The sequence below is a fragment of the Podarcis cretensis genome (assembly GCF_951804945.1).
Source record: "Podarcis cretensis genome assembly, chromosome: Z".
Classification (NCBI taxonomy): Eukaryota; Metazoa; Chordata; class Lepidosauria; order Squamata; family Lacertidae; genus Podarcis; species Podarcis cretensis.
In genome coordinates this window covers 22,626,893-22,653,133 of record NC_137184.1, presented here as the reverse complement: position 1 = coordinate 22,653,133, position 26,241 = coordinate 22,626,893, and the positions used below count along the sequence as shown (strand labels likewise).

The window sequence follows — 26,241 nt, the reverse complement described above, 5'->3', positions numbered from 1 at the left end:
CCAATCAACATGGAAACGAGCTGTGAAAAATATAATAACTACTCTAGGCTTCAACACAGAGATTTTACTTGACATGGGGCATGAACAACCTAAAAGAAACATTAAACAGCATGTGGAAGACACAGAACGCCAAGCTGGCCTAGCTAGGTCCCCAAAATTTCTAATCAGTGAAACCAGAAGATACCTCACCTCCCAAATGCCCTATATAACCAACCTTGAAATCTCAAAACAGTGAAGGGCTTTCACTGTGGCCTGTTGTCAGGCCCTCCCCTCAGCCATTCAGGAAGGACGTTATAGGAAGACACCATATGAGGAGAGGAATGCCCATGGGGCTCCGGGCAGCAGGAAACAACAGAACATGCCCTTTTCCATTGCCAGTACTATGTAGACATACGAGCCAGGTTTATCCTGCCTATCCTGCACAAATTCCCAGGATGCACAGAACAACTCAACATCTCCCTACTACTCCAGGATGAAAACCCAGATGTTACATACTCAGTTGCTAGATTTTGCGCTGCCATGATGGATATTCGCCCAAGGATGGTTTGTGCTAGAAACCAGTCCTAAACTGAAGGCCCATATTGCAAGACCAATATTCCCCTAAGCTCTACCCCTTATAGTTGTTTTAACTGTGTGTCTTTTAGTTCGTATCTGTTTTAATTATCAATTCTTATTCATCAACTATCTGTGTTTAATCTCGTATTCACATGTTTTATCCTATGCTTGTTTCTTTGTTCTTATTTGCTTTAACAATTACTGGTTTAAATCCTAACTGCTATTTTATTCATATGTTCCTCTTATGCTGGTCTGTGTCCGTAATAAAGTTTTATTCAATTGAGTCAAAACATAGATCTATCTAGCTCAGTACACTAAAGCATCTCTCCAGGGTTTAAGACAGGGCCTTTCCCTTCCTGGAAATGCTGTGTGTTAAACCTTAAATATTTGTATGCAAAGTACATTGTCTACTACTGTGCCACAACCTATTCCATGGGTAGGCAAACTAAGGCCCGGGGGCCGGATTTGGCCCAATCACCTTCTAAATCCGGCCCGCATACGGTCCGGGAATCAGCATGTTTTTCCATGAGTAAAATGTGTCCTTTTATTTAAAATGCATCTCTGAGTTATTTGTGGGGCATAAGAATTCATTCATTTTTTCTTCTTCAAAATATACTCCGGTCCCCCACAAGGTCTGAGGGACAGTGGATTGGTCCCCTGCTGAAAAAGTTTGCTGACCCCTAACCTATTCATTCAGTTATGGAATAAGATCATAAGGTAAAGGGGTAAAGGGACCCCTGACCATTAGGTCCAGTCGTGACCGACTCTGGGGTTGCGGCGCTCATCTCGCTTTATTGGTCAAGGGAGCCGGCGTACAGCTTACGGGTCATGTGGCCAGCATGACTAAGCCGCTTCTGGCGAACCAGAGCAGCGCACGGAAACGCTGTTTACCTTCCCACCAGAGCGGTACCTATTTATCTACTTGCACTTTGATGTGTTTTCGGACTGCTAGGTTGGCAGTAGCAGGGACCGAGCAACGGGAGCTCACCCTGTCACGGGGATTTGAACCACCGACCTTCTGATCAGCAAGTCCTAGGCTCTGTGGTTTAACCCACAGCGCCACCCATGTCCCTGGAATAAGATAGTGTTGTGCAATTGTTAGATAAGCACACCAGCTTATTTGGAAACCTGCAACAGGGTCATGGAGAATGCACCCCACAACCACATATGCACCAGGGGTGGACCTTGGTAATATGGCACCCTGGGGCAGACCAAAATTGCCCCCCATGCCATCCCAAAGCCGCCTTCCCAAAGCTGGCTAAGTGAGGTGCCCGCTTTGGGAAGGAGATGTGAGACTCCAGCAGGGTCCTAGCCCCCCCCACCTCCTTCTCAAAGCTAGGCAAGTACTAACTAGGCTTTGGGAAGAAAGGAGGACTCTAGAACCTGTCAGAACCCTCACATCTTCTTCTCCTCAAAGCCCAGTACTTACTAGGCTTTGGGAAGGAGATGAGAAGGTACTCCCTTGTCCCTTACACCCTGTGCAGGGGATCTGGTTATTCAGCCCTAAATCCGCCTCTGTCCATACCTTCAAATACCCTACTCTATCCTGCAGCCCCTTCATGCTCCAGTGTGTATGCTCCACACACACCGAATCCCCTATGAATACCCGAAACCACTACGCCCTGCAACTCTCTCTCTTTCTCCCACAGATACCCACCCCATACTGCAGCTCCATTCTGACTCAAATGGGGGTGATGCCTCTTCCAAGATAGCACTTGACAGTTACAGTTTGTCCAATTAAATGTTTTAACTGATTAACCTAGCCAATTAATTAATTGACTGAAAACACAATCCTCCACACAGTTCCCTGGGAGTAGAACCGTTGAACTCAGTTAGATATATTGTGCTGCAAAGCTGCGACTCAAATGCTGTCATAGAAACAGGAAATAAAAAGGGGAAACCCCCTGCAGTAGTGTAACCCAGGGGTCAGGGGCTTTTTCCACCTGGAGCCACATTTCCTTCTAGGCACCAATCTAGGGGCTGCATGCCAGTGGTGGGCAGAGTTAGAGGCAAAAGTGGGTGGGGCAGCCAATGTACAATTCACCTCTGTACAAGAAGGCTGCTGTCTACACAGATTCACATACCCCCTCCCTCTCCTCCATCCAGACAAGTGGGACTTATGCCTTGTTCTATTTCCAAACATGATCTTGACAGCTTTCTGTTATTATGCCATCCATTATGTTATGCAATTGTATGCCACTGTGATAGTAAAGAGGAGCTTTCTCTTAGGAAAGTGGCTGTGATGAATGCCAGCACACTGTGAACAGCATTTCTGAAGTGTGTATGTGCTACCCAGGCCACCCAGTAGCAAAAGACTATTTTAAAACCAGGATCATTAACAAAGGGATTTATTTTTTTTACTCCCCAGGAATTGCAGGAATGGATTCTTATAATGGCATGTGGTCATGTCACATGGCAATAAAAAGCCTTTGTTGCCATCCTTGAGCAGTTTTGCCCTGACATGCTTGGATTTTATGAATGAGCAACGCAGCATCCAACTTCAGTATCCCATTGTCATGTTGTCTATATTTCTCTTTCTCTCTCTCTCCCCCCCCCAACAATCAGCTCTTTAAAGGTCTCATTCAGCTCTAAATTACCTCTCAACAGTCATCTTATCGCCAGCAACAATGGATCACCAGAATCACAAACCCAGAAATTCAAAAATCCTGTGCTAAGTCTGGTCTCACAGCAATCTGAGCAACATGACCCAGGACTAAACTTCTGCCATACAATGTGATATAAATCTTTGCAAATGCAAATGCCGCATCTTCTCAAAGCGGTCATTGTCTGCCAACAACATCTACTACAGTGGTACCTCAGATTACATACGCTTCAGGTTACAGACGCTTCAGGTTACAGACTCCACTAACCCAGAAATTGTACCTCGGGTTAAGAACTTTGCTTCAGGATGAGAACAGAAATCATGCTCCAGTGGTTCAGCGGCAGCGGGAGGCCCCATTAGCTAAAGTGGTGCTTCAGGTTAAGAACAGTTTCAGGTTAAGAACAGACCTCCAGAACGAATTAAGTTCTTAACCCGAGGTACCACTGTATTTGTATAGGGTAGACTTCCCCACGCATTGAGGATGATTGGAGTTATCGTCCAAAACATTTGAAGGAGAGGTTTGGTGTTGGTCAGCTTCACAAACGGGTCAAATCCTAGTTGTAGAATTTGATGAGACTTCCTTATCAGAAGGAAGACCCCAGCATGTGCTGCAGCATGAACCAGGACTGGATGGAGATAAGTCACCAAGAGTGAACACCAGAAACCATACTCTAAGAATTTGCTCCAACTGGACACATTCCCAGCTTGGGACACTTCCATCATCACAGGAGACTAAAGAATATGGACTACAAGGAGTCTGAACCAATGTGTAGACTTGTTTGGAAACATGAGGCATCCCCTGTCAGATTCCTACTTGACAGGGGGAACCATGTCCAGTCAGGATCAGAACCTCACTAATACATCAGGATGAGTGAGTCAATCAAGCTGACTACATAAACCAGGGAATGGGGAACCTAAGGCCCTCTATATGTCATTGGACTACAGCTCCCATCATCCCTGACTGGCTGGGAAGAAGCTGGAGTCTAACAACACCAAGTGGACTGCAGCTTCCTCAACCCTGACATAAACCCTCAGTTACTGCTTGGAGACTTCTGGTGCCATGGCCTCCATAGATCTACTCAATAGATTTATTCTAGGCTACGGACTGAAACCACATGAAGGCACATTTATTTATTTAATAAAAAAAATTACACCACTTGTAAAAACAAAAAACTCAAAGTGGTTTACAAAAATAGGCAAAGCATTAAGATGAATTAGCAACAATAATGTAAGACTTTCCAACAGTTAAAATGGCAATACAGTGGTGCCCCGCAAGACGAATGCCTCACAAGACGAAAAACCCGCTAGACGAAAGGGTTTTCCGTTTTGGAGGCGCTTCGCAAAACAAATTTCCCTATGGGCTTGCTTCGCAAGACGAAATGTCTTGCGAGTTTTTCCGACTCCCCCCCCCTTTTTCTAAGCCGCTAAGCCGCTTATCCGCTTATCCGCTAAGCTGATAAGCCGCTAAAAGCCGTTAAAAGCCGCTAAGCCGCTAATAGCGCTAATCCGCTAAGTCGTCAATGGGCTTGCTTCGCAAGATGAAAAAACCGCTAGACGAAGAGAATTGCGGAATGGATTCTTTTCGTCTTGCGAGGCACCACTGTAAAATAAAAACAGCTTAACCAACTTTCAGTACCAGCTTTCTTAACACCTGTGTAAGCTTGCCTAAACAAAAAATGTTCTTAGGAGGTGCTGAAAGTCTACAGTGGTACCTTGGGTTACATAAGCTTCAGGATACATACGCTTCAGGATACAGACTCTGCTAACCCAGAAACAGTGCTTCAGGGTAAGAACTTTGCTTCAGGATGAGAACAGAAATCGTGCTCCGGCGGCGCGGCAGCAGCAGGAGGCCCCATTAGCTAAAGTGGTGCTTCAGGTTAAGAACAGTTTCAGGTTAAGAACGGACCTCCGGAACGAATAAAGTACTTTACCTGAGGTACCACTGTACTGTACAGTGAAAGTCCTGTCTTATATCAATGAGGCCTTGCTGAAGCTAAGCAGGTCTGGATCTGTTCTATGCCTGGATGGGTGACTGCTTGGGAACCATATGAGTGCTAGCTTGGGTTCCATGGCATGGAAGACTGGTGGGAAAGGATATAGTATAATATACTATGTATATTAAAAAAAAAAAAACCTTCTGGAGAACTTTTCCTTTTCTAGGCCTTCTGACTGCTGATGGTGCAAGACAGCTTCCTCACCTGATGTATTTTGTGCACGTGGCTAGACTGTCCCCTATGCTACCTGGAAAACTAAGAGGCACCATGGAGGACGCTTTTTAGCCTGTATGGTTTTCACTCTTAGCTGTACCAGATCCAGTCTCTGCTCAGCAAAAACTGCCAGTTGTTTCTGACTGTGCCAGATTGTGATGCCTAAATGTGTCGGAATGAGAAGAGAGATGTGTCAGAAAGAGAGAGCCTCTCTTGAGGAGGCAGATGGTTAAAGTGACATGTTTCTGCAAGAGTTGCTTAATATAAACATGTTCTTGGTAATCCTTTGAATCTATCCCAGTGAGTTTGGACTGAAAACTGCACACCGCTGCTCGGGGGTGGGGAGATTCACGTCTAGCAAATAATTAGCTTATATTATTCCTCTTCTGCATTCTTAAAATATTTAGTACACAGTGCTGATTACTATACACCCCAGTGTATCAGATGAAAATATAGGAATTGCAGACTTGCAGTGTTTCTTCACCATTCTAATATGCCCAAGAGAGAGCTTTGCCATACAATCTAAATTAAATTCACACGCAATAAAAGGAAAATAGCTGTGTTGATCTATAAAAGAATTTCCAAAATCCATGTTAAGGCAATATGTCAGGGAACTGCCATCGGAGCCAGAGGGAGAGGGAGGGCTCCAGAGGGATTCCGGAGAGCGTACCGGGAGGGAGAGAAGCAGCCCATCTTCTGGGGAAGGAAATCAGCGTAACACTAGTGGAGAAGGGGGGCAGATGGGGGAATCGGCGAGGTGGCTCCATGACTCCTCGCCGGAGACCAGCGGGGAGAGCATGGGTCCTCTGCTGCCCACACCCTCCCTGCGCAGAAGGCTTCCGCGCAGGGAGAGTAGGCGGAGACTAGGCGTCAAAGAGCTTCTTTGCTGGAAGAAGTTCAAGAAACGCCCACTGACGGATTCTGCCAGCGATAGAGACAGCCATGGGTGAGTGGCTGTCTGGACAGAAAGGGTTCACCCAGGCAACTCAGCCAAGCGTGGCGCCGATTTACGCACGAGCAACCCCTAGAACCATTACACAATACTTTTATTTGATCAGCCCAAATGCTATAACAATAAGACACAAGATTTTGAGTTCTGCAGAACTCTGTTACTTTTATTTACCATCTAGCTCTAGTAATATGGATTTTGAAATTCACACAGATTTCCCATTGCATCATTTCCTTACATGTGAAACTGTGAGCAAAGTTTCTTACTAAACCTTTGGTAGGAACTGGCAAACAGATCAAATTAAACAACTTAGCAGGCTATTCATGTGGGACATTATTGCAGTCAAACCAACAAATCATGTTTTGCCAGATGGGCACATGAAGGGGCTCGAGCTTACAAAGCTTTCCTATAAAACTTGCTAGAGAGAACTCTCTGAAATCACTTTCTTTTTCTGCCTTGGCAGAAAGCTGTAACACCACATACTTCCTTCCAGCTTGGGCATCCCTTTCTTTGCTTCCAAGCTGACCACCTGTACATGTCTGAAGTCTGCAGCTCAGACACTATTTTTGAACTTACATTTTGTACTTTTGTAACTTAGATAGTACTGTGGATGCTCAGGTTGCAAACGTGATCTGTACGGGATGCATGTTCGCAACCCGCAGCGTTCACAACCCACAGTGGCACGTTTGCGCATGCGCAGGTTGCGATTTGGCACTTCTGTGCATGTGCAAAAAGCGATTTAGTGCTTCTGCACATGTGTGAACACCAAAACCCGGAAGTAACCCATTCCATTACTTCTGGGTTTCGGTGGGTGTGTAACCCGAAAAAATGCAACCTGAAGCGGCTGTAACCCACGGTGAGACTGTAGTTATAAGCCTGCTTTCATCTTGTTACTGTAACTCCTGCTTTAAGACCTATATCATGTAAGTAAATAGTTCTTTTATTTCTTCACAAAACCAATGTGTGTGATTGATGTTCTTAAGAGGGGAAAAAAGGTAATACCAGGGGAAATCCTGACTGCTTCAGAGCATCCTGGATTGTTTTTTTCTAGAATATTGAGTCAACCTTGTCTTAGCTTCTAAGTTTAAGCTGCAAAGGATGGTACTCTGCTGATCTTACTCACATGAGCTTGGAAGGATAATAACTAAACAAAACATCCTCTCCTAGTGTCCCAATCCATTCCTACAATGAAACTATGCCCCAGAGCTTAGCATTGCCCCTCCTTCAATGTAGCCCTGAAATCCACTTGCATAGGATGGTACATCCATTTTCAAAACATTATTCATGTTCCAATTCATTTTCAAGTAAGGAAATAAAACCCACTAGAGTTACAGCCCTACGTATTTGTTGTAATTAAAAACATCCATAATGCTTCCTCAAAGGCAGCATTTTCATACATGCTTTGTTATTTAAATGCATATATCTATCTATCATCTATATCTATCTATCATCTATATCTATCTATCATCTATCTATCTATCATCTATCTATCTATCTATCTATCATCTATCTATCTATCTATCTATATCTATCTATCTATCTATCTATCTATCTATCTATCTATCTATCTATCATCTATCTATCTATCATCTATCTATCTATCTATCTATCTATCTATCATCTATCTATCTATATCTATCTATCATCTATCTATCTATCATCTATCTATCTATCATCTATCTATCTATATCTATCATCTATCTATCTATCTATCTATCATCTATCTATCATCTATCATCTATCATCTATCATCTATCTATCATCTATCTATCTATCATCTATCTATCTATCTATCTATCATCTATCTATCTATCTATCTATCTATCTATCTATCTATCTATCTATCATCTATCATCTATCATCTATCTATATCTATCTATCTATCTATCTATCTATCTATCTATCTATCTATCATCTATCTATCTATCTATCTATCTATCTATATCTATCATCTATCTGTCTATCATCTATCTATCATCTATCTATATCTATATCTATATCTATATCTATATCTATATCTATATCATCTATATCTATCATCTATCTATCTAATCTACCATCTATCTATCTATTATCTATCGTCTGTCTATCTATCTACCATCTACCTCACACAATGTGCAAGTGATACTTCCAGAGATGAAGCAGAATAAAGCTATCAATGGCTACTAGCCATGATAGCTATGTACTACCACCTCCAGTGTCAGACGCAGGGTACCGCTAAATGCCAGTTGTTGGGAATCACAAGTGTTGTGCTCATGTCCTGTTTGTAGGCTTCCCAGAGGCATCTGGTTGGCCACTGTGAGAGCTGAATTAGATGGACCTTTGATTCAGCAGGGGTCTCAAGTGGCTTAACTTGAAAGAATGTGCATTATCCTTAGCTTGGAGGCCCTGGGACACTGCAGCCCTGGAAAGCATCTTGGACTTTCTATTGGGGTGGCCCAACTTTGGGTTACCCACTTAAAAAAAAATAACAATCCTAGCCATCTCAAATATCTGAAGGGCTGTCACATGGAAGATGGAGCAAGCTTGCTTTCTCCTGTTCTGAAGGGTAGGACCCGAACCAATGGATTCAAGTTACTAGAAAGGAGATTCCAGCTAAACATCAGGAAGAACTTTTGGGCAGTGTGAGCTGTTTGACAGTGGAACAGTCTCCCTCGGAAGGTGCTGGACTCTCCTTTCTTTTCTTTAAGCAAAGGTTGGGTGTACAACTGTCATGGATGCTTTAGTTGAGATTCCAGCATTGCAGGGGGTTGGACTAAATGACCATCAGAATCTCCTCCAGCTCTATAATTCTAATATTCTATGTTAGCAAAATCAACAAAGTGTCTTGTGGCACTTTAAAGACTAGCATGTTTATGATGGCATAAATGTTTGTGGGCTACAATCCACTTCATCAGATGCATAGTGTTATCTTGTGTTGCAGATACATATGTACATAATTTGTGGAGGGTGGGGTGAGGTCGTAGCTCAAACAGAACATCCCAGGTCCAATCTTCATGGACATCTCCAGGCAGGGTTGGCATCAGGGCCAGCCCTGGATGTTTTACCAATCAAGGCAAAACATAAAATGGTGCCCTCCTCATCCACTCCCACATTTGCTGGCAAGCAGCATGCTCTTGTGGGACCTGAATCTGCTGCCCCTTCCAGCTGCCCCTAGCCTGCTGCCAAAGATAATTGCCTCACTGAGCTTCATGGGTGGGAGAGACTCCTGCCTGAAATCCTAGAAAGCCACTGTCAGTCAGTGTAGGCAATACTGAACTAGGTGGGTGTGATAACCAGCCTCATATAACCAACCTGCTTAATTAAGTCTAATCCATGATGGGGTTCATAATGTAAAGTAAGCTGTCCTGCCAGGCTTAGCTCACCATGGGAGGGACTAGGTCATCAAATATTTCTTCACACACACACCCCCCAGTCTACCTGAGAAGTTTAACATGTGAAGAGGTCTGAGGAGGTCTGAGAAGAGTTTGTAAGTAAACCATTTTTATCTTACTAAACATGTGACCTTTCTTTTCCTATGCTGGAGGAAGAGGGGACTATTTTGGAACTCTCTCAGAAAGACATATATCAAAGGTATAACAGCCTATATTTCCATGCTTTACTTTGCTGCATATTTGGGGTTCTCTCACCAAAGAGTACTTGCCCCAAACTTGGCTCTTGGCATCCAGGGAATTATTCTTTTGTACCATTCTTTTCCTTGCCACATACATAGTGGATCAGTGGTCTGACTTGGTAAAAGGCAGTTTCCTATGTTCCTGTGTGTGTGTGTGTGTGTGCGCGCGCACGCGCGCACGCACGCATGCACATGTGTGCTCATGCATGCAAAGAGTGAGGCCAAAGTGACATGAGATGCAAACAAGTACAGACATATTTGCATAGTTAGCTGTGGTCATACACAACAAGCAGTTGTGCCAGTAACACAGACATCCTGGCATGGTAAGCCAATTAACACATGCAGCGTGATTTTAAAAATCCACAATATTTGTTCAGTTACCTAATTATTTATACTTTTCTACATCACATTTTCCTCTGACCTTAATATTTATAATGTCTCTAGCATGCATTTGTTTATATACTTGCAACTCAGTATAACACTTCATGCATTGGAGGTCTTTGTGCCATAACACAGGTTCTAGTCTTTAAACTGCCACAAGACTGTTGCTATTGTTTAAGCAGTGCTTAAAGCTCTTAGGTTGCTCTTCTCATCCCCATCAGTATCTCGGGTCCCTGCAGCTCGATCTAATTACACAACATCCATCCAGGTGCAGTTGAGCTCCAGAAGTCATCACCAGCTCGCATCCATCCTCCAGTCAAAATAATAATGATAATAATGCATTCTTTTTCATGTTCATATTGTGTCGTTCTGCATTTCATAACGGACAGACCTTGCAGGCTTCTCTTCGCTCAAAGCGAAGATGTGAAGCACCTGACCTTGGGAAAAGGAGGCGGGTCTCGGCAGCCTTATGAATGAAATTCCAGAGGACGAGTGTGTATGCGCGCTCGCGCGAGAGTGTGTTTATCTCCTCGCCGGTGCGTATCTTGGAGAAAAGGAGAGGAGGAGCTGAGCTAGTGTGAGAAAGCGCCTCGTTGTTATTCTGATCACAGGCTCCTCTGATTCACAGACTTGGAGCCGATCGTGAATATAAGAGAAGACTTTTGACGTCAGAGTAGAGAGATATCAGCAGACCCAAAGGGGGGGAAATATTAAGAGCAACTCGGTTGGCAGAGACCTGCCAGCGTTATTAGCCATGTAAACCAGAGAAGGAAGCCTTAATTCCGAGGACTGAGAAGGATTTAGCAGGGAGGACAACTGACCAAAGAATTGGAAACCAAGGTACAAACAACAACTGGGGAGGTGGGGAATTGCATGCCTGTTTCTGAATGTCGCCTGGGATCTACCTGATTCCTTCCCCACCCACACATTCTTCCATCCCGCAGTGGGCTTGGAAAGCGGGAGGCGGAGGGTGTTCGCGTTGCATGGAACAATGAAACCAGCCCAGCGGCTTGGCTACTGTTTTCTAAATTGTTCTTTGGTGGGCTCTGTTAAGTTGTATTATGGGAGCAGCCACAAGAGTCAAAAGCAGCGGCTGCAGCAGCACAGACCAAACGCCCAAAGGGTGACCTTTGAATGGCTCTCGGGTTCTTTGTTCACAGCGCTAAAACCTGACAGTAGAGAGAAATGTGCACGGTGGTTGTAGAAGGAAGGGGTGATAGGTGGGAATACGTTGGAGTCTCACAGACTGGAAAGGTTGCGTGCGGGTAACTGTGTGATTGTGTCTGTGCGCGCGCGCGTTTGGTTTTTTTCGCGGCAGCTGAGCTTCTGCGGTTGTTCGCAGGCGGCTTGTGTCATTCCCCAAAAAAGGAGGGGTCGGGGCGGGAACTGCAAATTAAACTGGCTTCGCTTCGGTGCGGCAGTCTTACTGTTCTAACGGTAGCTGGATGTGTTATGAACGAAATTTGAGTGAGAAGGTGCTTTTGGAATCATGCAAATAGATATCCGGAGAGGACTAGACTACAAATTATATCTGCCTATATATATAGCTAATTAGAGAGCGATAATTCTTTCCCATTCGAGTCAAAAGGTATTATTATTATTATTATTATTATTATTATTATTATTATTATTAGCAGCTCTGGGAAAGACCAAGCCAAGAAATTCTAGCCCCGCTATATAACGCTATGTAAGTCATCGGTGTCCCATTTTCCTTCCCTCCCCACCATGTAGCCGCAGCACCCAACATACAACTGATGATGCAAGCGCCTCTGCATCCTAACAGTGTGTGTGGTGTGTGTGTGTGTGTGTGTGTGTGTGTGTGTGTGTGTGTAGAGGGGGGTAGGAAACATTTTGGATGCACAACATGGCACTCTGATTTTGCTCATTTTTGTGAGGGGCATGAGCGGCAGGGAATGGAGATAATTTACAGTAAATTAAAAATACTCACTACCCCGAAAATCAGCAGTCCTCCTATGAAGGACTCTTCACCTGGGGTTTTGGGAGAGGAAGTAACCAAGCAGGTTACACTCAGCTAAGTCTGCACGCCCAGACATACGCCCAGATTACTGGTCACTGCTTGCAGGGAAGGGACTGGTTTTTCCTTTTGCAAAGGTGCCCTTTTCAAAGCTGCTGTTGTGTTCCCGCGAGTGCCTCTGGCGTCTGGCACCGGAGTTTTTAGGGTAACAGCTTTTAATACAGGCTGGGGAGAGCGTCGTCTTCCGTGCCTCCACCTTCGCGGCTCGGAACCGATGTGTGTTTCCTGGGGCAGAGAAGCTAGGGAGCATCCACGCTGATTATAAGATGCCTTCTCAGCCGCAGGGTTAAAGGCTGATGGTTCCTTTCGTTGGCAATGGGACGGGGTGGCTGGTTTGGTGTCAAATCCTGGTGGAATTGACATTCCCTACCCCGCCTCCCCATCCCCAGAAATGGGACTGGGATATATTGGGTCATAGGAACAAAGGCATCTGCTTTCCATTGGTGGTGGATCTCTAGGGTTCCCGGCCTTTCCAAGCCCTGTCTGGAGATGCGGGAGTTTGAGCCTGGGACTTCTGCATGCAAAGCAGATGCTCTACCACTGAGCAAAGTTACTTCCCCATGCATACGGAGCTGCCGTTACATGGAGTCAGGTGCTGACCACTGGTCCATCTAACTCAGTATCGTCCTTACTGTCTGGAAGAGGCTCTCCGGGATTCCGGACAGGGGTTATCTCCCAGCTATACCTGGAGATGCTAGGAATTGAAGCTGGGGCATCCTCCAGACAAAGCAGGTGCTCTGTCGCGGAGCATCCTCTCCGTTCGAGTTTGAATGCACACTAGTGAAACCCAAACCTTAGCTCTGTGGATGCAAACACCGCTAATGGCCCTTCCCTCCTCCCTTCCACGTGCGGACCTGGGGGTGGGCGGGTGCCCACCATACTTGACACACGCACCCCAAACCCTGCCAGCTTCCCCTTGACCTTCTCTCAGGGACCGCCCGCCCCCCGCCCCCCGCCCTGCCTTCTCCCCTATAACTGTCTCCCGTTGCCTTTTTCTTCCACTCTTCAGTGATGCTCGGTCACCCTACAGCAGCCGCAGCAGCAGCCATGGAAGAGCACTTGCTGATGCAGCAGCAAAGTCTGGAGCAGCAGCAGCAGGAGCAACTCTTAACGCTCCTCAACGCCTCCTCCCGGCCCTTCGCCAGCCTCTGGCCGCCGTCGGTCGCCTCTGCCACCGCGGGGAGCCCTTTGGATCTGTCTCCGGCGTCAGGAGACAGCGGGGATGTGGCCGCGGCGGCCGTGGCGGTCAACCCGTGGGACATCGTGCTGTGCGCCACGGGCACCGCAATGGCCTGCGAGAATGCCTTGGTGCTGGCGGTGCTCTTCTACACTCCCGGTCTGCGCGCACCCACATTCCTGCTCATCGGCAGTCTGGCCCTAGCCGACCTGCTGGCCGGCCTGGGGCTCATCGTCAACTTCAGCGTGCAGTACCTGCTGTCCTCGCCAAGCGAGACTGCCCTGCTGAGCGCCGCCGGCCTGCTGATTACTGCCTTCTCCGCCTCGGTGTGCAGCCTACTAGCTATCACCGTCGATCGCTACCTCTCGCTCTACAATGCGCTGACTTATCACTCCGAGCGCACGCTGACCTTCACGGCCGCTATGCTGCTGCTTGTCTGGCTGTTCTGCCTGGGCGTCGGACTCCTGCCCCTGCTAGGCTGGAACTGCCTGCGGGAGCGCAGCACCTGCAGTGTCCTCCGGCCCGTTACCAAGAATAACGCCACTGTGCTGGCCGTCGCTTTCCTGCTCATTTTCGCGCTGATGGTGCACCTCTACCTGCAGATCTGCAAGATCGCCTTCCGGCACGCCCAGCAGATCGCCATCCAGCACCAGTTCATCGCCACCTCTCAGGCCACCTCCACCCGCAAGGGGATCGCCACGCTCTCGGTCATCTTGGGCACCTTCGCCCTCTGCTGGATCCCGTTGGCCATCTATTCCCTGGTGGCGGACTCCAGCTACCCAGCCGTCTACACCTATTCTTTGGCCCTGCCGGCAGCGTTCAACTCGCTCATCAACCCCATCATTTATGCCTTCAGAAATCCGGACATCCAGAAATCCCTCTGGGTGGCCTGCTGCGGGTGCATCACCTCCGGCTTCTCCTCTCGGCCCAGGACATCCAGCGACGTATGACAAGGGTCTATGGTTGCCTTTATGGTTTTGGAATCTTAGTTTCTCTCTCTCTCTCTCTCTCTCTCTCTCTCTCTCTCTCTCTCTCTCCTTTCTTCCTTTCTTCCTTTCTCTCTCTCTCTTTCTTTTTCTTTCTTTATTTTTCTCTCTCTTCTTCCTTCCTTCCTTCCTTCCTTCCTTCCTTCCTTCCTTCCTTCCTTCCTTCCTTCCTCTCTCTCTCTCTCTATTCTCTCTCTCTCTCTCTCTCTCTCTCTCTCTCTCTCTTCTTTCTCTCTCTCTCTCTCTCTCTCTCTCTCTCTCTCTCTCTCTCTCTCTCTTCTCTTTCTTTCTCTTTCTTTCTTTCTCTCTCTCTCTTCTCTCTCTCTCTCTCTCTCTCTCTTCCTCTTTTTCTCTTTCTCTTTCTCTTTCTCCTCCTTTCCCCCTTCCTCGCCTTTGTATGATCCCCCAGCACCAGCAGCTGCAGCGGGGGGGGGGGGGAGGGGAGAAAACAAAACGGGGGAGGGGAGGGACCCCTACCCAACCTTCTTAGGAAAAGAAAGCAGGGTGTCAGTGTCAAGGCTCTCCAGATGGTTATTTTCTTATGCCTGTTTTTATTTTGATAAACCATACACAAGTAAGATGTGCCTGACATGCTCCCCCCTCCCTCTCCCCGCAAGCGACCGGGCGATATTTTAATTTTATTATTTCTTTGTGTTTAGGGAGGGAGGCGTGGCGAAAGACTCGGACATTTGCCAAAATCTGTGGCCAATGTGGAACACCAAGTGTAAACTGCAAGATAATGTTTCAAAACATAACAAATCTTGTTCTGCTTTCTTGATTTACTTTCTTGCCTCTAAAATTTCTTCTCCTTTGATTGAAAGCAGGATTCTCAGGAAAGGCGTTTGCGGGGAGTGGGCGGGGGTATCTTCTGCTTTTTTTAAAAAAAAGTTGCCTGATTTTATTCTGCGGGTACAAGTTTTTTAAAAAATGGGTCATGTGAATTCTGCCTTTGAGTTTCTTTTAGTTAGTCGTGGAGACTGGAGCGTAAGAGGAGGTTTTGCCTTGACTCCGGGGTCTAGGGCAGCTCAGGGCTCTTCTCTGAATGAAGCACACTTTTTCGAAACAGGGTGTGAATGTAAGCGCGGGAGCAGGAAGCCAGACGCAAACAGTTAAAAGTTTGCTTCCCTTTATTAATGTCGAATATTAAAGATAGCAAAGCAAAACCAAAATTATAAACAGATAGTTTGCAGGAATATTTCCAGAGAAAAACGTGGGCTGCTCCGTTTGGAGTTTCCATTTTTATCCGAATCAAATTTTGATCCTCTATGCAATATCAATAGCCATTTAAAAACAAATAAACCGAGACGTCGTGGGATGAGTGGAATCTGCCAGATTCCTTCTCATCCCAAAGACGTCTCAGCACCATCAGGACTGGACAGCTCCGCGGAAGTCGCAATCAAACAGTAAAATGCTACTTAAAAAAAGCACACAGGCTTCTGTTTTGAAAAAAAAGATAGCGTGTAGTGTGGATTTATTAGCCCCGGGCAAAGGAGATGGGCCGGGTTGAGTCAGATAAAAATAACTGCCATTCCTCGTCATTGGCTCCCCACCTTCCCTCCAGCCCTCATAAAGATTGCACAACTCAACAACTCATGAGTTGGCTGAGAAGGTTGAGTGGCTGTTCCATTATCCTACTGTGGAGCCAGTACTCTAAGGGAGTCCACAGGAATGAACGCACCTTAAATTTATGTATCACTGTGTGAGATTATAGAGTAACCATTTATTTCCTGCAAATTTCTTTACTTCTTTGGACTTAAAAGTGACCCCAGAGATAATTGGGGCTACACACACTGACCTAAAATGGAAAGGAAAGAGCAGATGTGGGAGAATAATGTTGATATGATTAGGAAGCCCAGTTAGTTAACTTTAAGTTTTAAGGAAGATGAGAGGTACTACTCTGCAAAACTACCAACCCTATTTAGTAGGAGGGAAGGAGATGAGAGACTGGGGCCTTCAGCTTCGCCAGTCTTATTGTTCAGCATACCTGAAGCTACTAAAGTAACATATCTGAATAGGCACTCTTTGCTAAACTCTTTTCCTCTATGTATGATGTCATTTGTGATGTGAAATCAGGCAGGGGGACATAAAGTGACCTTTATAATGGGGATGTAGCGTGGCTAAGAAAGGGAATGCAGTTGGGTCATTTAGGAAAGAGAATTAAAAGCCCTATGGAAGCATCAGTGAGATTAAGCCAGAAAACAACTGTGGTGATAGAGACTGCAATTCAGCCAATGGCTTGCATGACGTACTTGTGACAGATGCAATCCTGCACCATTAAAGTTAAAAGGAACTTTGCTATTGATGACAATAGGAACAGGATTGTTCCTAAGTGTGTTGCTCTTCTGTGTATGTTTGTGTGTGTGTGTGTTTAGGTCAGCCAGCAATTTGAGGCTTAGATGTAGTAGACAAGATATAGCCACACAGAACATTATTTTCTTCTATTTTCTGCTATGCTGTATCTTCACCTTATGCATGCACACAAGTGCAAAAATGCAGAAATGTGTCTCTTATGTTTGAATAATTCCTTTTGTAGCATCCACAAGCAAATCCTCAATGATACTTATGTCAAAATTTTGATGCCTTTGACAGACTAGGTTTCAGCTGCATATATGCATATTTTTTGCTTTCCAAGATGTTTTTCTTGTGCCCAAATTTTGTGCAGACCTGCAATATTGCATTCCTGTGGTGTATGCATTGGTCAGACACATGAAAAAACAAAACCCAACCTCAGCTGAGTCAAGAAGATATTGCATCACTGTGGGAATCTCTGTTTACTTTACTTTTTCATGTTTATTTGTTTTGTTCATAAAACTTATCCCAAAAATTACTTTGTGCAAACCAAGAGATTTGCTGGGTTACAACCTAGAAATGCAGTACAGCTCAGTCTGTGCACTGGTGTTTCCTTACTAATCCACACAAAAAATGCTAAGGGAAGCCTATACAGCAGATGTGGTTTGCCTTAGTAGGCATCCCTTTGTGAATGTAGCTACCCACCCCAAAAAGAAAGATGCACAATTTTTAGATGGTTTTTAAAACTAGGTTACATAACACTTATCTGCTCTACATTTATTAATTCTGGTTTGATTAGCAACTCCTGAACATAAATGCAAGAATTCTTTCCAACCACCACACCACTCCCTCCACCCCAACACCTTTATCTCCTTACAGGAATGTTGCGTTCATTCTTCGTTTTCTAAGTTGTATAAAAATAAAACTTTTGTGAAACTTGTGCATCTTACCTACCTGAAGGTCTTAGAAAGAAAAACACCTTTGACTTGAATGACTGTTGTAGAAGAGCTTAGTTGTGTACGCACACTGGAAATAGGTGTGATGTGGAAAGTGGGTGGTGTTGTATACAGATTACGCCTTATGGTATAGGTGGGAACTTCAGGCCTGGCCCTCAAATCTCTCCCTAGGTTACACTTCTCACTAGCCCTGCTGCACACCCTTAATGTTTTTCTCTGGCTGGGATGTGTCCTAGAAACATAGAACTGTAGAGTTGGAAGGGACACCAAATGTCATCTAATCCAACCCCATGAAATCCAAGAATCTTAGCTAAAGAATCCCTGGCAGGTAGCCATCCAATCTTTATTTAAAAACCTCCAATGAAGGAGAGTCCACCACTTGCCAAGGTAGGCTGTAACACTGTCAAATAAGTTCACACAGTCAGAATGTTTAGTTAGACTCTCCTTTCTTGTAATTTGTATCATTGAACTCTGATCATGCCTCTTGCTTGTCTTGACAGGATAGAGAGGGGTGTCTGAGTCTCTGTGTAGAAACAAGCAGAATGTAGAAAGGTAAAATTTGCATTTGTTCCTCCACTCACTTTTGCCTCAGGTCCCTCCAACAACCAGCATGGTCTCACTGTTTCCCTAGGGGCCAGTGAAAAGACAAAACAGTGTGAGGAAGCCATTCTTTGGCGCAAGAAGTGCTACTTGTTGAATGGAATGTCCACACGTTTACCCTCCAAAGAGATATAAATGTACAGCAATCATTCCATTTGGTGAAACCAAGTCCCTGCAATGCACTTTATAGATGAGTGGGGAAAAACAAAAAACCAATGCTATTATTGCACTGTATGGTGTATTAAACTGATACATTCATCTGTTAAGAGTAATTTATTTTTATTACTGTACATAAAATGCTAAAGTGATTTGTCAAAACGATACTTAAAATTATTTTTAAAAGAAGATTAAAGAGAGATGTTGACTTCTGGGGCATTGGCCCTGATATGTGCCAATATTCTTGTGTCTTTTGCTTTTTTAGATTTGTCTTAATAAATGTCAGCAATGATCTTGTGCTTGAGTCGTTTCCTTTATTATAAGGCTGCAGAGTGTGTGCCCCACAGCATCCAGTGTGGTCCATCAGCCATATAGAGTTACCTGCCAGGTGACTGACAACCTACACTGCTTCTGCAGGTCCATGCAAGCAAAAAACCCCAGGAAGTTTATCCTGCTCCCAGTAGGATATGTTCAGTTTTATGAGACACAAACTCCGTATGCCTGCCACAGAGTTTCCAGCCCAAGATGAAAATGTGACAGACTGAACTTGGGGCCTTTTGTTTGCAATCATATTCTCAACTATTGGTGAACTACAACCCTTCTGCCATCTCTGCCAGGGAGAGCCCCGTCTGTAAAGGCAGCCCACTCTATGTTGAAGGCAGACAGCTGATTTTAACACACACATTCTGGTCAAATGCATTGCCTTATTTTCTCCAGAGGAGAGAAATGGCAGCCATTCTCTTGTATGGATTAGGTAGGTAGCCTTCAGCCCCTGCTGATCCCAGGGCATTTTTGGTGGGCAGATTATTTTACATGGCCCCAGGGCTTTTTAGTCATTTTAGGCCATGGGCTTGGTGACAAGTGAGACTCACACCCTAGGCCCCATGGCTTGACTACAACAGAGCATATGGCAAAAAAGACAGGACTCTGGAACAGCAGTAATTTATGAACTTGAAGTCAGTAGCAATTGAAATGGGGTGGGAGCAGAAGGATGGTAATCCCAGGCCAATGATAGGTTACCTTGTTGTTGTTGTTGTTAGATTAGCAATTTCACTTATGAATGAAAAACTGTCAGGTGCATGACATCTGGGCCCACTGATTTGTTAGTTTTCAATCTGTTGATTTGCCAATGAGCCCTATAGGTTAAGAATATAAGAAGAGCTTGCTGGATCATGCCAATGGCCCATCTAGCTTTGTAGGTATAAGGATGTGGCATGTCTCCAGTTTTGTCAGAAGAGTGCCACAATTTGCACAGTGGGTTGAATTGCAGGCCACTGGAGTTCCTCACAATATGAGCTGGGGTGCAATCTGCCCAAACTTAAAAAATAATTAAGCCCTACTGATTCCAATAGGGACGTGGATGGCACTGTGGGTTAAAGCACAGAGCCTAGGACTTGCCGATCAGAAGGTCAGCGGTTCGAATCTCCGCGACGGGGTGAGCTCCCATTGGTCAGTCCCTGCTCCTGCCAACCTAGCAGTCTGAAAGCACGTCAAAGTGCAAGTAGATAAATAGGTACCGCTCCAGCGGGAAGGTAAAAGGTGTTTCCGTGCGCTGCTCTGGTTCGCCAGAAGCGACTTAGTCATGCTCGCCACATGACCCGGAAACTGTACACCGGCTCCCTCGGCCAATAAAGCAAGATGAGCGCCGCAACCCCAGAGTCGGCTACAACTGGACCTAATGGTCAGGGGTCCCTTTACTGATTCCAATGGGAGCGTAAAAGTACTTCCTTACTCCCTTCTGTTGAAATGAAGTGACTCTGTCAAAGTACTGGATCCTGGTCAGATTTTTGTGGCTTCTGGAATCTGTACTTTTCTAATCATCTCAAATTCTATGTCCATGATTTCAATGGGACCACATTTGCATTTTAACTGGCAGATTTAGATAAATGTAAATAGCATCAGCTGGTGTGTGTGTGTGTGTGTGTGTGTGAGAGAGAGAGAGAGAGAGAGAGAGAGAGAGAGAATGAATTAAAAGTGTAGTAATATACCAGTGATTAATTGTTAGTAAGTTATCAGAGCTCTCAAGCATGAGCTCACAAAATCATCCCCCTACCAGGTTCCCTCCAGACGTTTGAACTACCACCAGCACTGGCCAGAACAACTGTGCTGGCTGGATTTGATGGAAGCTGCAGCCCAAAATGTTTGGAGGAAGGCTGGACAAGGTTTTGCCCACTGTTTAAAAGTAATGGAAATATCAAAAGGGGGAGCAGAGAGAAGAAAAAGCAGTGGCCACACAGACAGAAATTGTCTTAAAAGCTTTATTTATTTCTATTACTAACATGCATAAAGTGTCAACAGCTTCAGGTTATGTTGTACAACATTTCTTGAAAAAATAAAAAGTCCCATGAAGCATTACTAGCAGTTCCCCCCACCCATCCCACAGTATCTTGCACAGATTGTGTTTTTTCCCCTCTACAGGCAGGAAAATAATAAAGTTCCATTTTGCAACCATAAACTTTGGTCCTGATTTTGTCAGCACTGACACAAGCAGAACCCACAACATCGGGAACCCTTGCTTTACAAACAGCAAACTGTACGGCAGATAGATAATAGTAGCAAACATATACTGATCTACTGACTAAATGCACATGTTTAGAACACCCCATTAGACTGTGAAAAGCTTCTCATTAGTGCTGCTGCTTTGCCAGCTCTATAATAATGCACATGAATCAAATTATCAATACCTTGAAGCATGTACAAACTTCATGTTTCTCTTGCTGAACAGAAATCAAACGTACGTGTGTGTGTGTGTGTGTGTGTCTGTGTGTCTGTGTATAAACACTCATTTCCAAAAATGAAAAAGAAATCGTATAAAGTATTATATGAGCAGAAGAGAGAGCAACAAAACTCTGAAGATCACTTGCACTGCTTGGTGGGTGTCCCTTCAGGAACCCAAGTGGAGGATAGGTCTCAACAGCAATTAGCCATGAAAGCTAGAGTGAACTTTCATTTTTAGAGGCAGTATACCTCTGGATACCAGCTGCTAGGAACATAAGATTGGGGAAGGTTGTTGCCTATGAGCTTCCCTGAGGCATCGCCAGGTGGTGTGGCTGTACTGACTAGGATGCACAGCAGAGACAACCAAAATGGTACCCTCCAGATGTTGTGGTCTACAATTACCATCATCCCTGACCAGCAGGGCTGATGGAGTGCACAGCAACTGAAGAGAACCATGTTGGTTACACACGATATAGAGTGTTCACATTCAGAGTGTATTACCCAGAGATCTTCTCTACTCACCTTTGTTGGTGTGTCAGCATCACAACAGAAGCTTAGGAAAGCTCAGGGGGGAAATGGGAGGCAAGCATGGCACTCTAAGAGCATGCAGTGAAGGAGAACAATGACTTAAGGCTTGGTGGGACTTTGAGATCTTGCTTCCTCTGAAAGCATGGCCAATCCTGCTGGGATTCAGCAACTGCACAGCTGAGCCCACAGTGCCAGTCTTGCTGTTGCCATGTTTCTCAAGGCACTGATACACTGTCAGATCCTTCTCAAGAGGAACTTTAAAACTATTTGCTGTCAGGGGCATAGTGACACAGGTCATCCATTTCTTTCCAAAGGGCTGAAAAATCTTGGCTTCCATTAGCACGCACATACATACATACATACATATTGGCAGGTATAATTGTGTGCATGGCAAGTCCCCACCTTTTTAATTCCTCCAGTCCCCATTCCCAGGGACCAGAGGGATTCTGGACATCAGTACACTGGCCTGAATTGCTTGCACTTCTCTCTTCCAGCCAGTGGCTCAGGGAGCAAGGAACTGGCACATGGCATTAATGGCTCATGCTCTACAACAAAGCAAGGAGACAGGATCTCCCAAAAGAAGGCAACTGCCAGCAAGACTACTCACTGAACACAATAAGCTGGAAGACAGTGAATTTGGTAGCATCCCTACTTAGAGCAGAGATGGTTGGAGCAACATCTCGCATTCCCATGAAGTCCAAAATCCAGTCTCCTATTATAGGGATACTGAGATACACCCGTTCTCCGTGACTGTAAACAACTGCATTTAAACCAAGCTGCCTCGTGGACTTAAATATTTGCTTTCCTTTTAGGAACTGTTTTATAATCATGAAACTTCATCATGGGGCTGAGGGTGGAGAAGGTTTAGGGTCTGGGGTGGGGTGGGGAACCTGTGGTTCTCCAGATGTTGCTTGGCTACATCTTCCATCATCCCTGTTCATAGTGGCTGGGGCTGATGGGAGTTGTAGCCCAACAGCATCCGGTGGGTCATCGGCTCTTTCCAAGCCTGCTCTTGGGAGTGAGAAACCTATCAGGATAACTACCTCTGCCCCCTCCTCAAGTCTTCCACTTGGTCTCAACTACATCATTTTACAATTGCAAATTAAAACCCAGATACAACCTCCTCTTTTTAAGCAGTTTCTCTCACCATGTACCATCATTTCTGCCTTGAGTTTAGTCCAGAACTACTGATCATTTATTCACAGTGACAGGATAACAAAGACTTTTACCCAAGAAGGTGCATTCTTCCATTGTCTCCCAAAACAGACAAATGCCAACAAAAAAAGAAAAGAAAAAAAGGGGGGGGGACAGCATGTAAATCAGAGGACAACACCTTCTAAAGTGCAGTGCAGGTTCTGAAATCTTTGCTTCAAACTGCAAGTTTCTCTAAGGACAGAGCCCTTCTCTTGCCCTTTGGGGGCTAAATTCACATGACTTGGCCAACTGGTAGCAGCTAGGCCAGCACAAGCTTATCACACACACCGACAGGGTCAGCTCAGTAATGGCTGTTAAGCAGCATTCTCACACATTCAGGTCAGGCTGTATTGAATATTCTCCAATTTCAGTGTTTGTTTCGAAATAGCAGATTGGGTGTTATGATGAGCTGTACTAGTTACTACAAAAAAGGGTTAACTTGCATTGCTGAACATTTTGCATTGCTTTGGCCCCAGTTCTTCCAGCTGCGTCCGACCCAGCAACTGCTGCTCCTCAGAGGTCTCCTTATTTACTTACTTACAGGCCAAAGGAATCTTAACCACAGTGGGATAGGAGGAGTACAGTGGAGCAACAGAGAGAAAACCACATCCTAAGCCCTGATGTCCACAAGAGCCAGATCAGGAAGCAAGAGCAGGTTTTTTTTTACTTCCTTTCTCACTTTTTATTTGACAGATTTATATCCTAACTTTCTACTATTTAGGTCTGCAAGGCAGCTTAGATTTTCTTTGTCTACACTCTCAGCGCAGGTGGGCTTCTCTGTGTAGATCTCCCACCCATCTACTTAGCTTATGCTGATGTTTTAATTATTAGCACACATATAATAGCTGGGTTTACAAGAAAGCTTAAGCACTTAACGTACAATTAAAAATTATAACAGTCATATAGCCCACTACGGTATAGCGAAAGAACAGTAAATGAACAGCCAAGCAAGCAATCAATGTCCTCCCTCAGCTACCCTCCAAAAAACAATAAGAGCGCCCTAAGGCACTCTGAAAGATGAGTGCCTTAGTCAACTATCTAAACATCAGGAGCAAGGAAGCAGAACAGAGTTCCCCAGGACATCCCACAATCTTGGTGGCAGAAGTAAAAAGCCCCTCTCCTGTGTCACCAAACACCAAATGGTGGAATAATGAGGGCAAGAATTCTGCCTCTGGGGGAGATCTTAAGGTATGGGTGGGTGCTGACTGGCTGAGGCAACTACACAATTTTATTCACATCTGCCCATGACATCATCAAGCCAGATGTAGCAGTATGACATCATCCTTAGGATCTTGACTGCCATCAGGCCAGCTGTCTGGGAGAAGAACTGTGTGACAGGGGAACTCCTGGCCCTTTTGGCCTGGAAACTGTCACCAGCTCTGCTCCTGGATATGATGGGGAGGGGGGAGTAGCAGGGACGGGGAGAGAGTGTTTCAGAGATAGCGAAGCTTGATTAAGGGCAAGATAGTCAGAACTGACACTAACAAACCCAGACAATGGAAAGAGGATTTCCAGGCAATCAAAATCTGCGCAAACCAAACTACATAGCTGCCTCATAAGAACTGTAACTCCATGAATTTGTTCTTGAGCTCAAGAGTTCGAGTTTATCTTTTCTCACATTATCATGTCTTTTCAGACCTTGAGGGTCCACTTTAATACTGTTTTGGTAATTGTGCCTAAGAGCCTTCTAAACTAAATGGGTAGGGTATGCGTGCATGGAATGGAATGAACAAAGTGCTGACAATCACACGAGACATCACCATAATGTTAAATGCCAAATGATGGTGATGATGGCGAAAGCAAGGGACAAAATAGTACCATTGAAATCAGCCTAACATCCTATATACACACACATACATACAGAATATATTACTGCAACAAACACAATACATTATTGCAACAATTCCTATATAGTGCAAAAGCCAAAGGGTGCTTTTTAGATATGAAAACAAGCAGAAAATAAAAGGAAGCCATTCTGAACCACCCTATGGCCATAAAACAGCCTGCCTATGGAGTTGCATCTGTAAGCAGCATTGCCCAGGAAGATACCATAACCTTCTCCATTGGGCAAATGTACACCTGACTGGAACCACTTTATGCTTCCAAATGCATTAGATTACATGCCATGACAGTTCACAGAAGAGTTTGCCAAGTCTGCCTCTACAATCTTCACATTGTAAAGTTCCTTTACTACTTTATTGGTTCCTTTACTACTTTATTGGAAATTTCATGTTGTGTATATCACACCACCTGCTCTGCCTACTCTAGCCCTCAGCTGCGGTGCAGGATACTATATTGTAAACACCATCTTGAAGCAAGATTCAACTGTGAATTCACTCAGCTTCTGAACAGGGAATTGTGGAGTGGAGAGGGAGAGGGAGAGAGAGAGAGACTCTCTCTCTCTCTCTCTCTCTCTCTCTCTCTCTCTCTCTCACACACACACACACACACACACACACACACATGATCAGGTATCAAAATGTCTGGGGTTGTTGTAATCACTCTGCTTTGGTTACTTAGAAATTCAAACAGGGTTATATGCAATCCCAAAGTGAACTTTCAAATTCGTTTCACAATGTGAGGATGAAGACAAGAAGAATCTCTTGTTTGATGATGCCTGAATCTAAATACAGTTCTTCCTACCCACCCACCTTATTTTTTTCTTTATTTTTTAGTTATTTAATGCCTGTATAATCAGTGAGCAACTCAATCACACAGAGCTGTGTGATGGGGATGGCAGCTGCCACTCCTGCCATGCTCAGGGGCATGCAACAGAACTCCAGGGAGGGGCCAGATGAATATTAATTATTGCCATCATGAAGCTAACAGCAAAGTTACGTCCTATAAATTTGCATTCCTGATGATGAATAGGCCAGCCTATTCAGACAGGTAAAAATGCCGGCATGTGTTTTAATTTGGTTTTTAGCATGTTGCTTATTTAATTATTAATTAATTTAATTATTTCTGAATGTTTAAATAGTTGTTTTAAACCAATAATGCCATTGTTTGTTTTTAAAAAAGAAAAACAACCAAGTGATGTATAAAGTTGTGAAATGAATAAATTGATAAATTAACGAGGGACTGCCAATTGAGATGGAGCAGTTTAAATATTAAATGGGCCTTATTATCTTTTTTAGGAATTTTTGAATGCTGGGGGTTGCATAACCCTGCCTGGCTTAACTTTTGGCAGAGGTACCCAAACAGAATGAGAAGGAAGCCTTTTTTTTTACAGATTTTATTCTTCAGCAGCTGCTCTAAACTGTGAAGCTTAATTCAGTAGTACCGTTCCCAGTAT

At 44.7% G+C, this 26,241-nt stretch overlaps 1 protein-coding gene across 1 annotated transcript; it reads left to right on the top strand.

The window, feature by feature from the left end:
* The first annotated feature begins 10,887 nt into the window (after window positions 1-10,887).
* On the top strand, window positions 10,888-15,914 carry LOC307207485 (G-protein coupled receptor 12-like). Its single transcript, XM_079961413.1, has 3 exons — window positions 10,888-11,147; window positions 13,352-14,463; window positions 15,165-15,914. Exons 2-3 carry the CDS (start codon window positions 13,354-13,356, stop codon window positions 15,231-15,233), a joined length of 1,179 nt encoding a protein of 392 aa, XP_079817539.1. The 5' UTR covers window positions 10,888-11,147; window positions 13,352-13,353; the 3' UTR covers window positions 15,234-15,914.
* Window positions 15,915-26,241: the final 10,327 nt, after the last annotated feature.

What these genes read in the sequence shown, in the direction of transcription:
- LOC307207485 (XM_079961413.1), top strand. Translation starts at nt 13,354, where the DNA reads ATGCTCGGTCACCCTACAGCAGCCGCAGCAGCAGCCATGGAAGAGCAC. An exon ending in GGCCCAGGACATCCAGCGAC is followed by an intron (nt 14,464 to 15,164) that starts GTATGACAAGGG and finishes CTTTGTGTTTAG; the next exon opens with GGAGGGAGGCGTGGCGAAAG.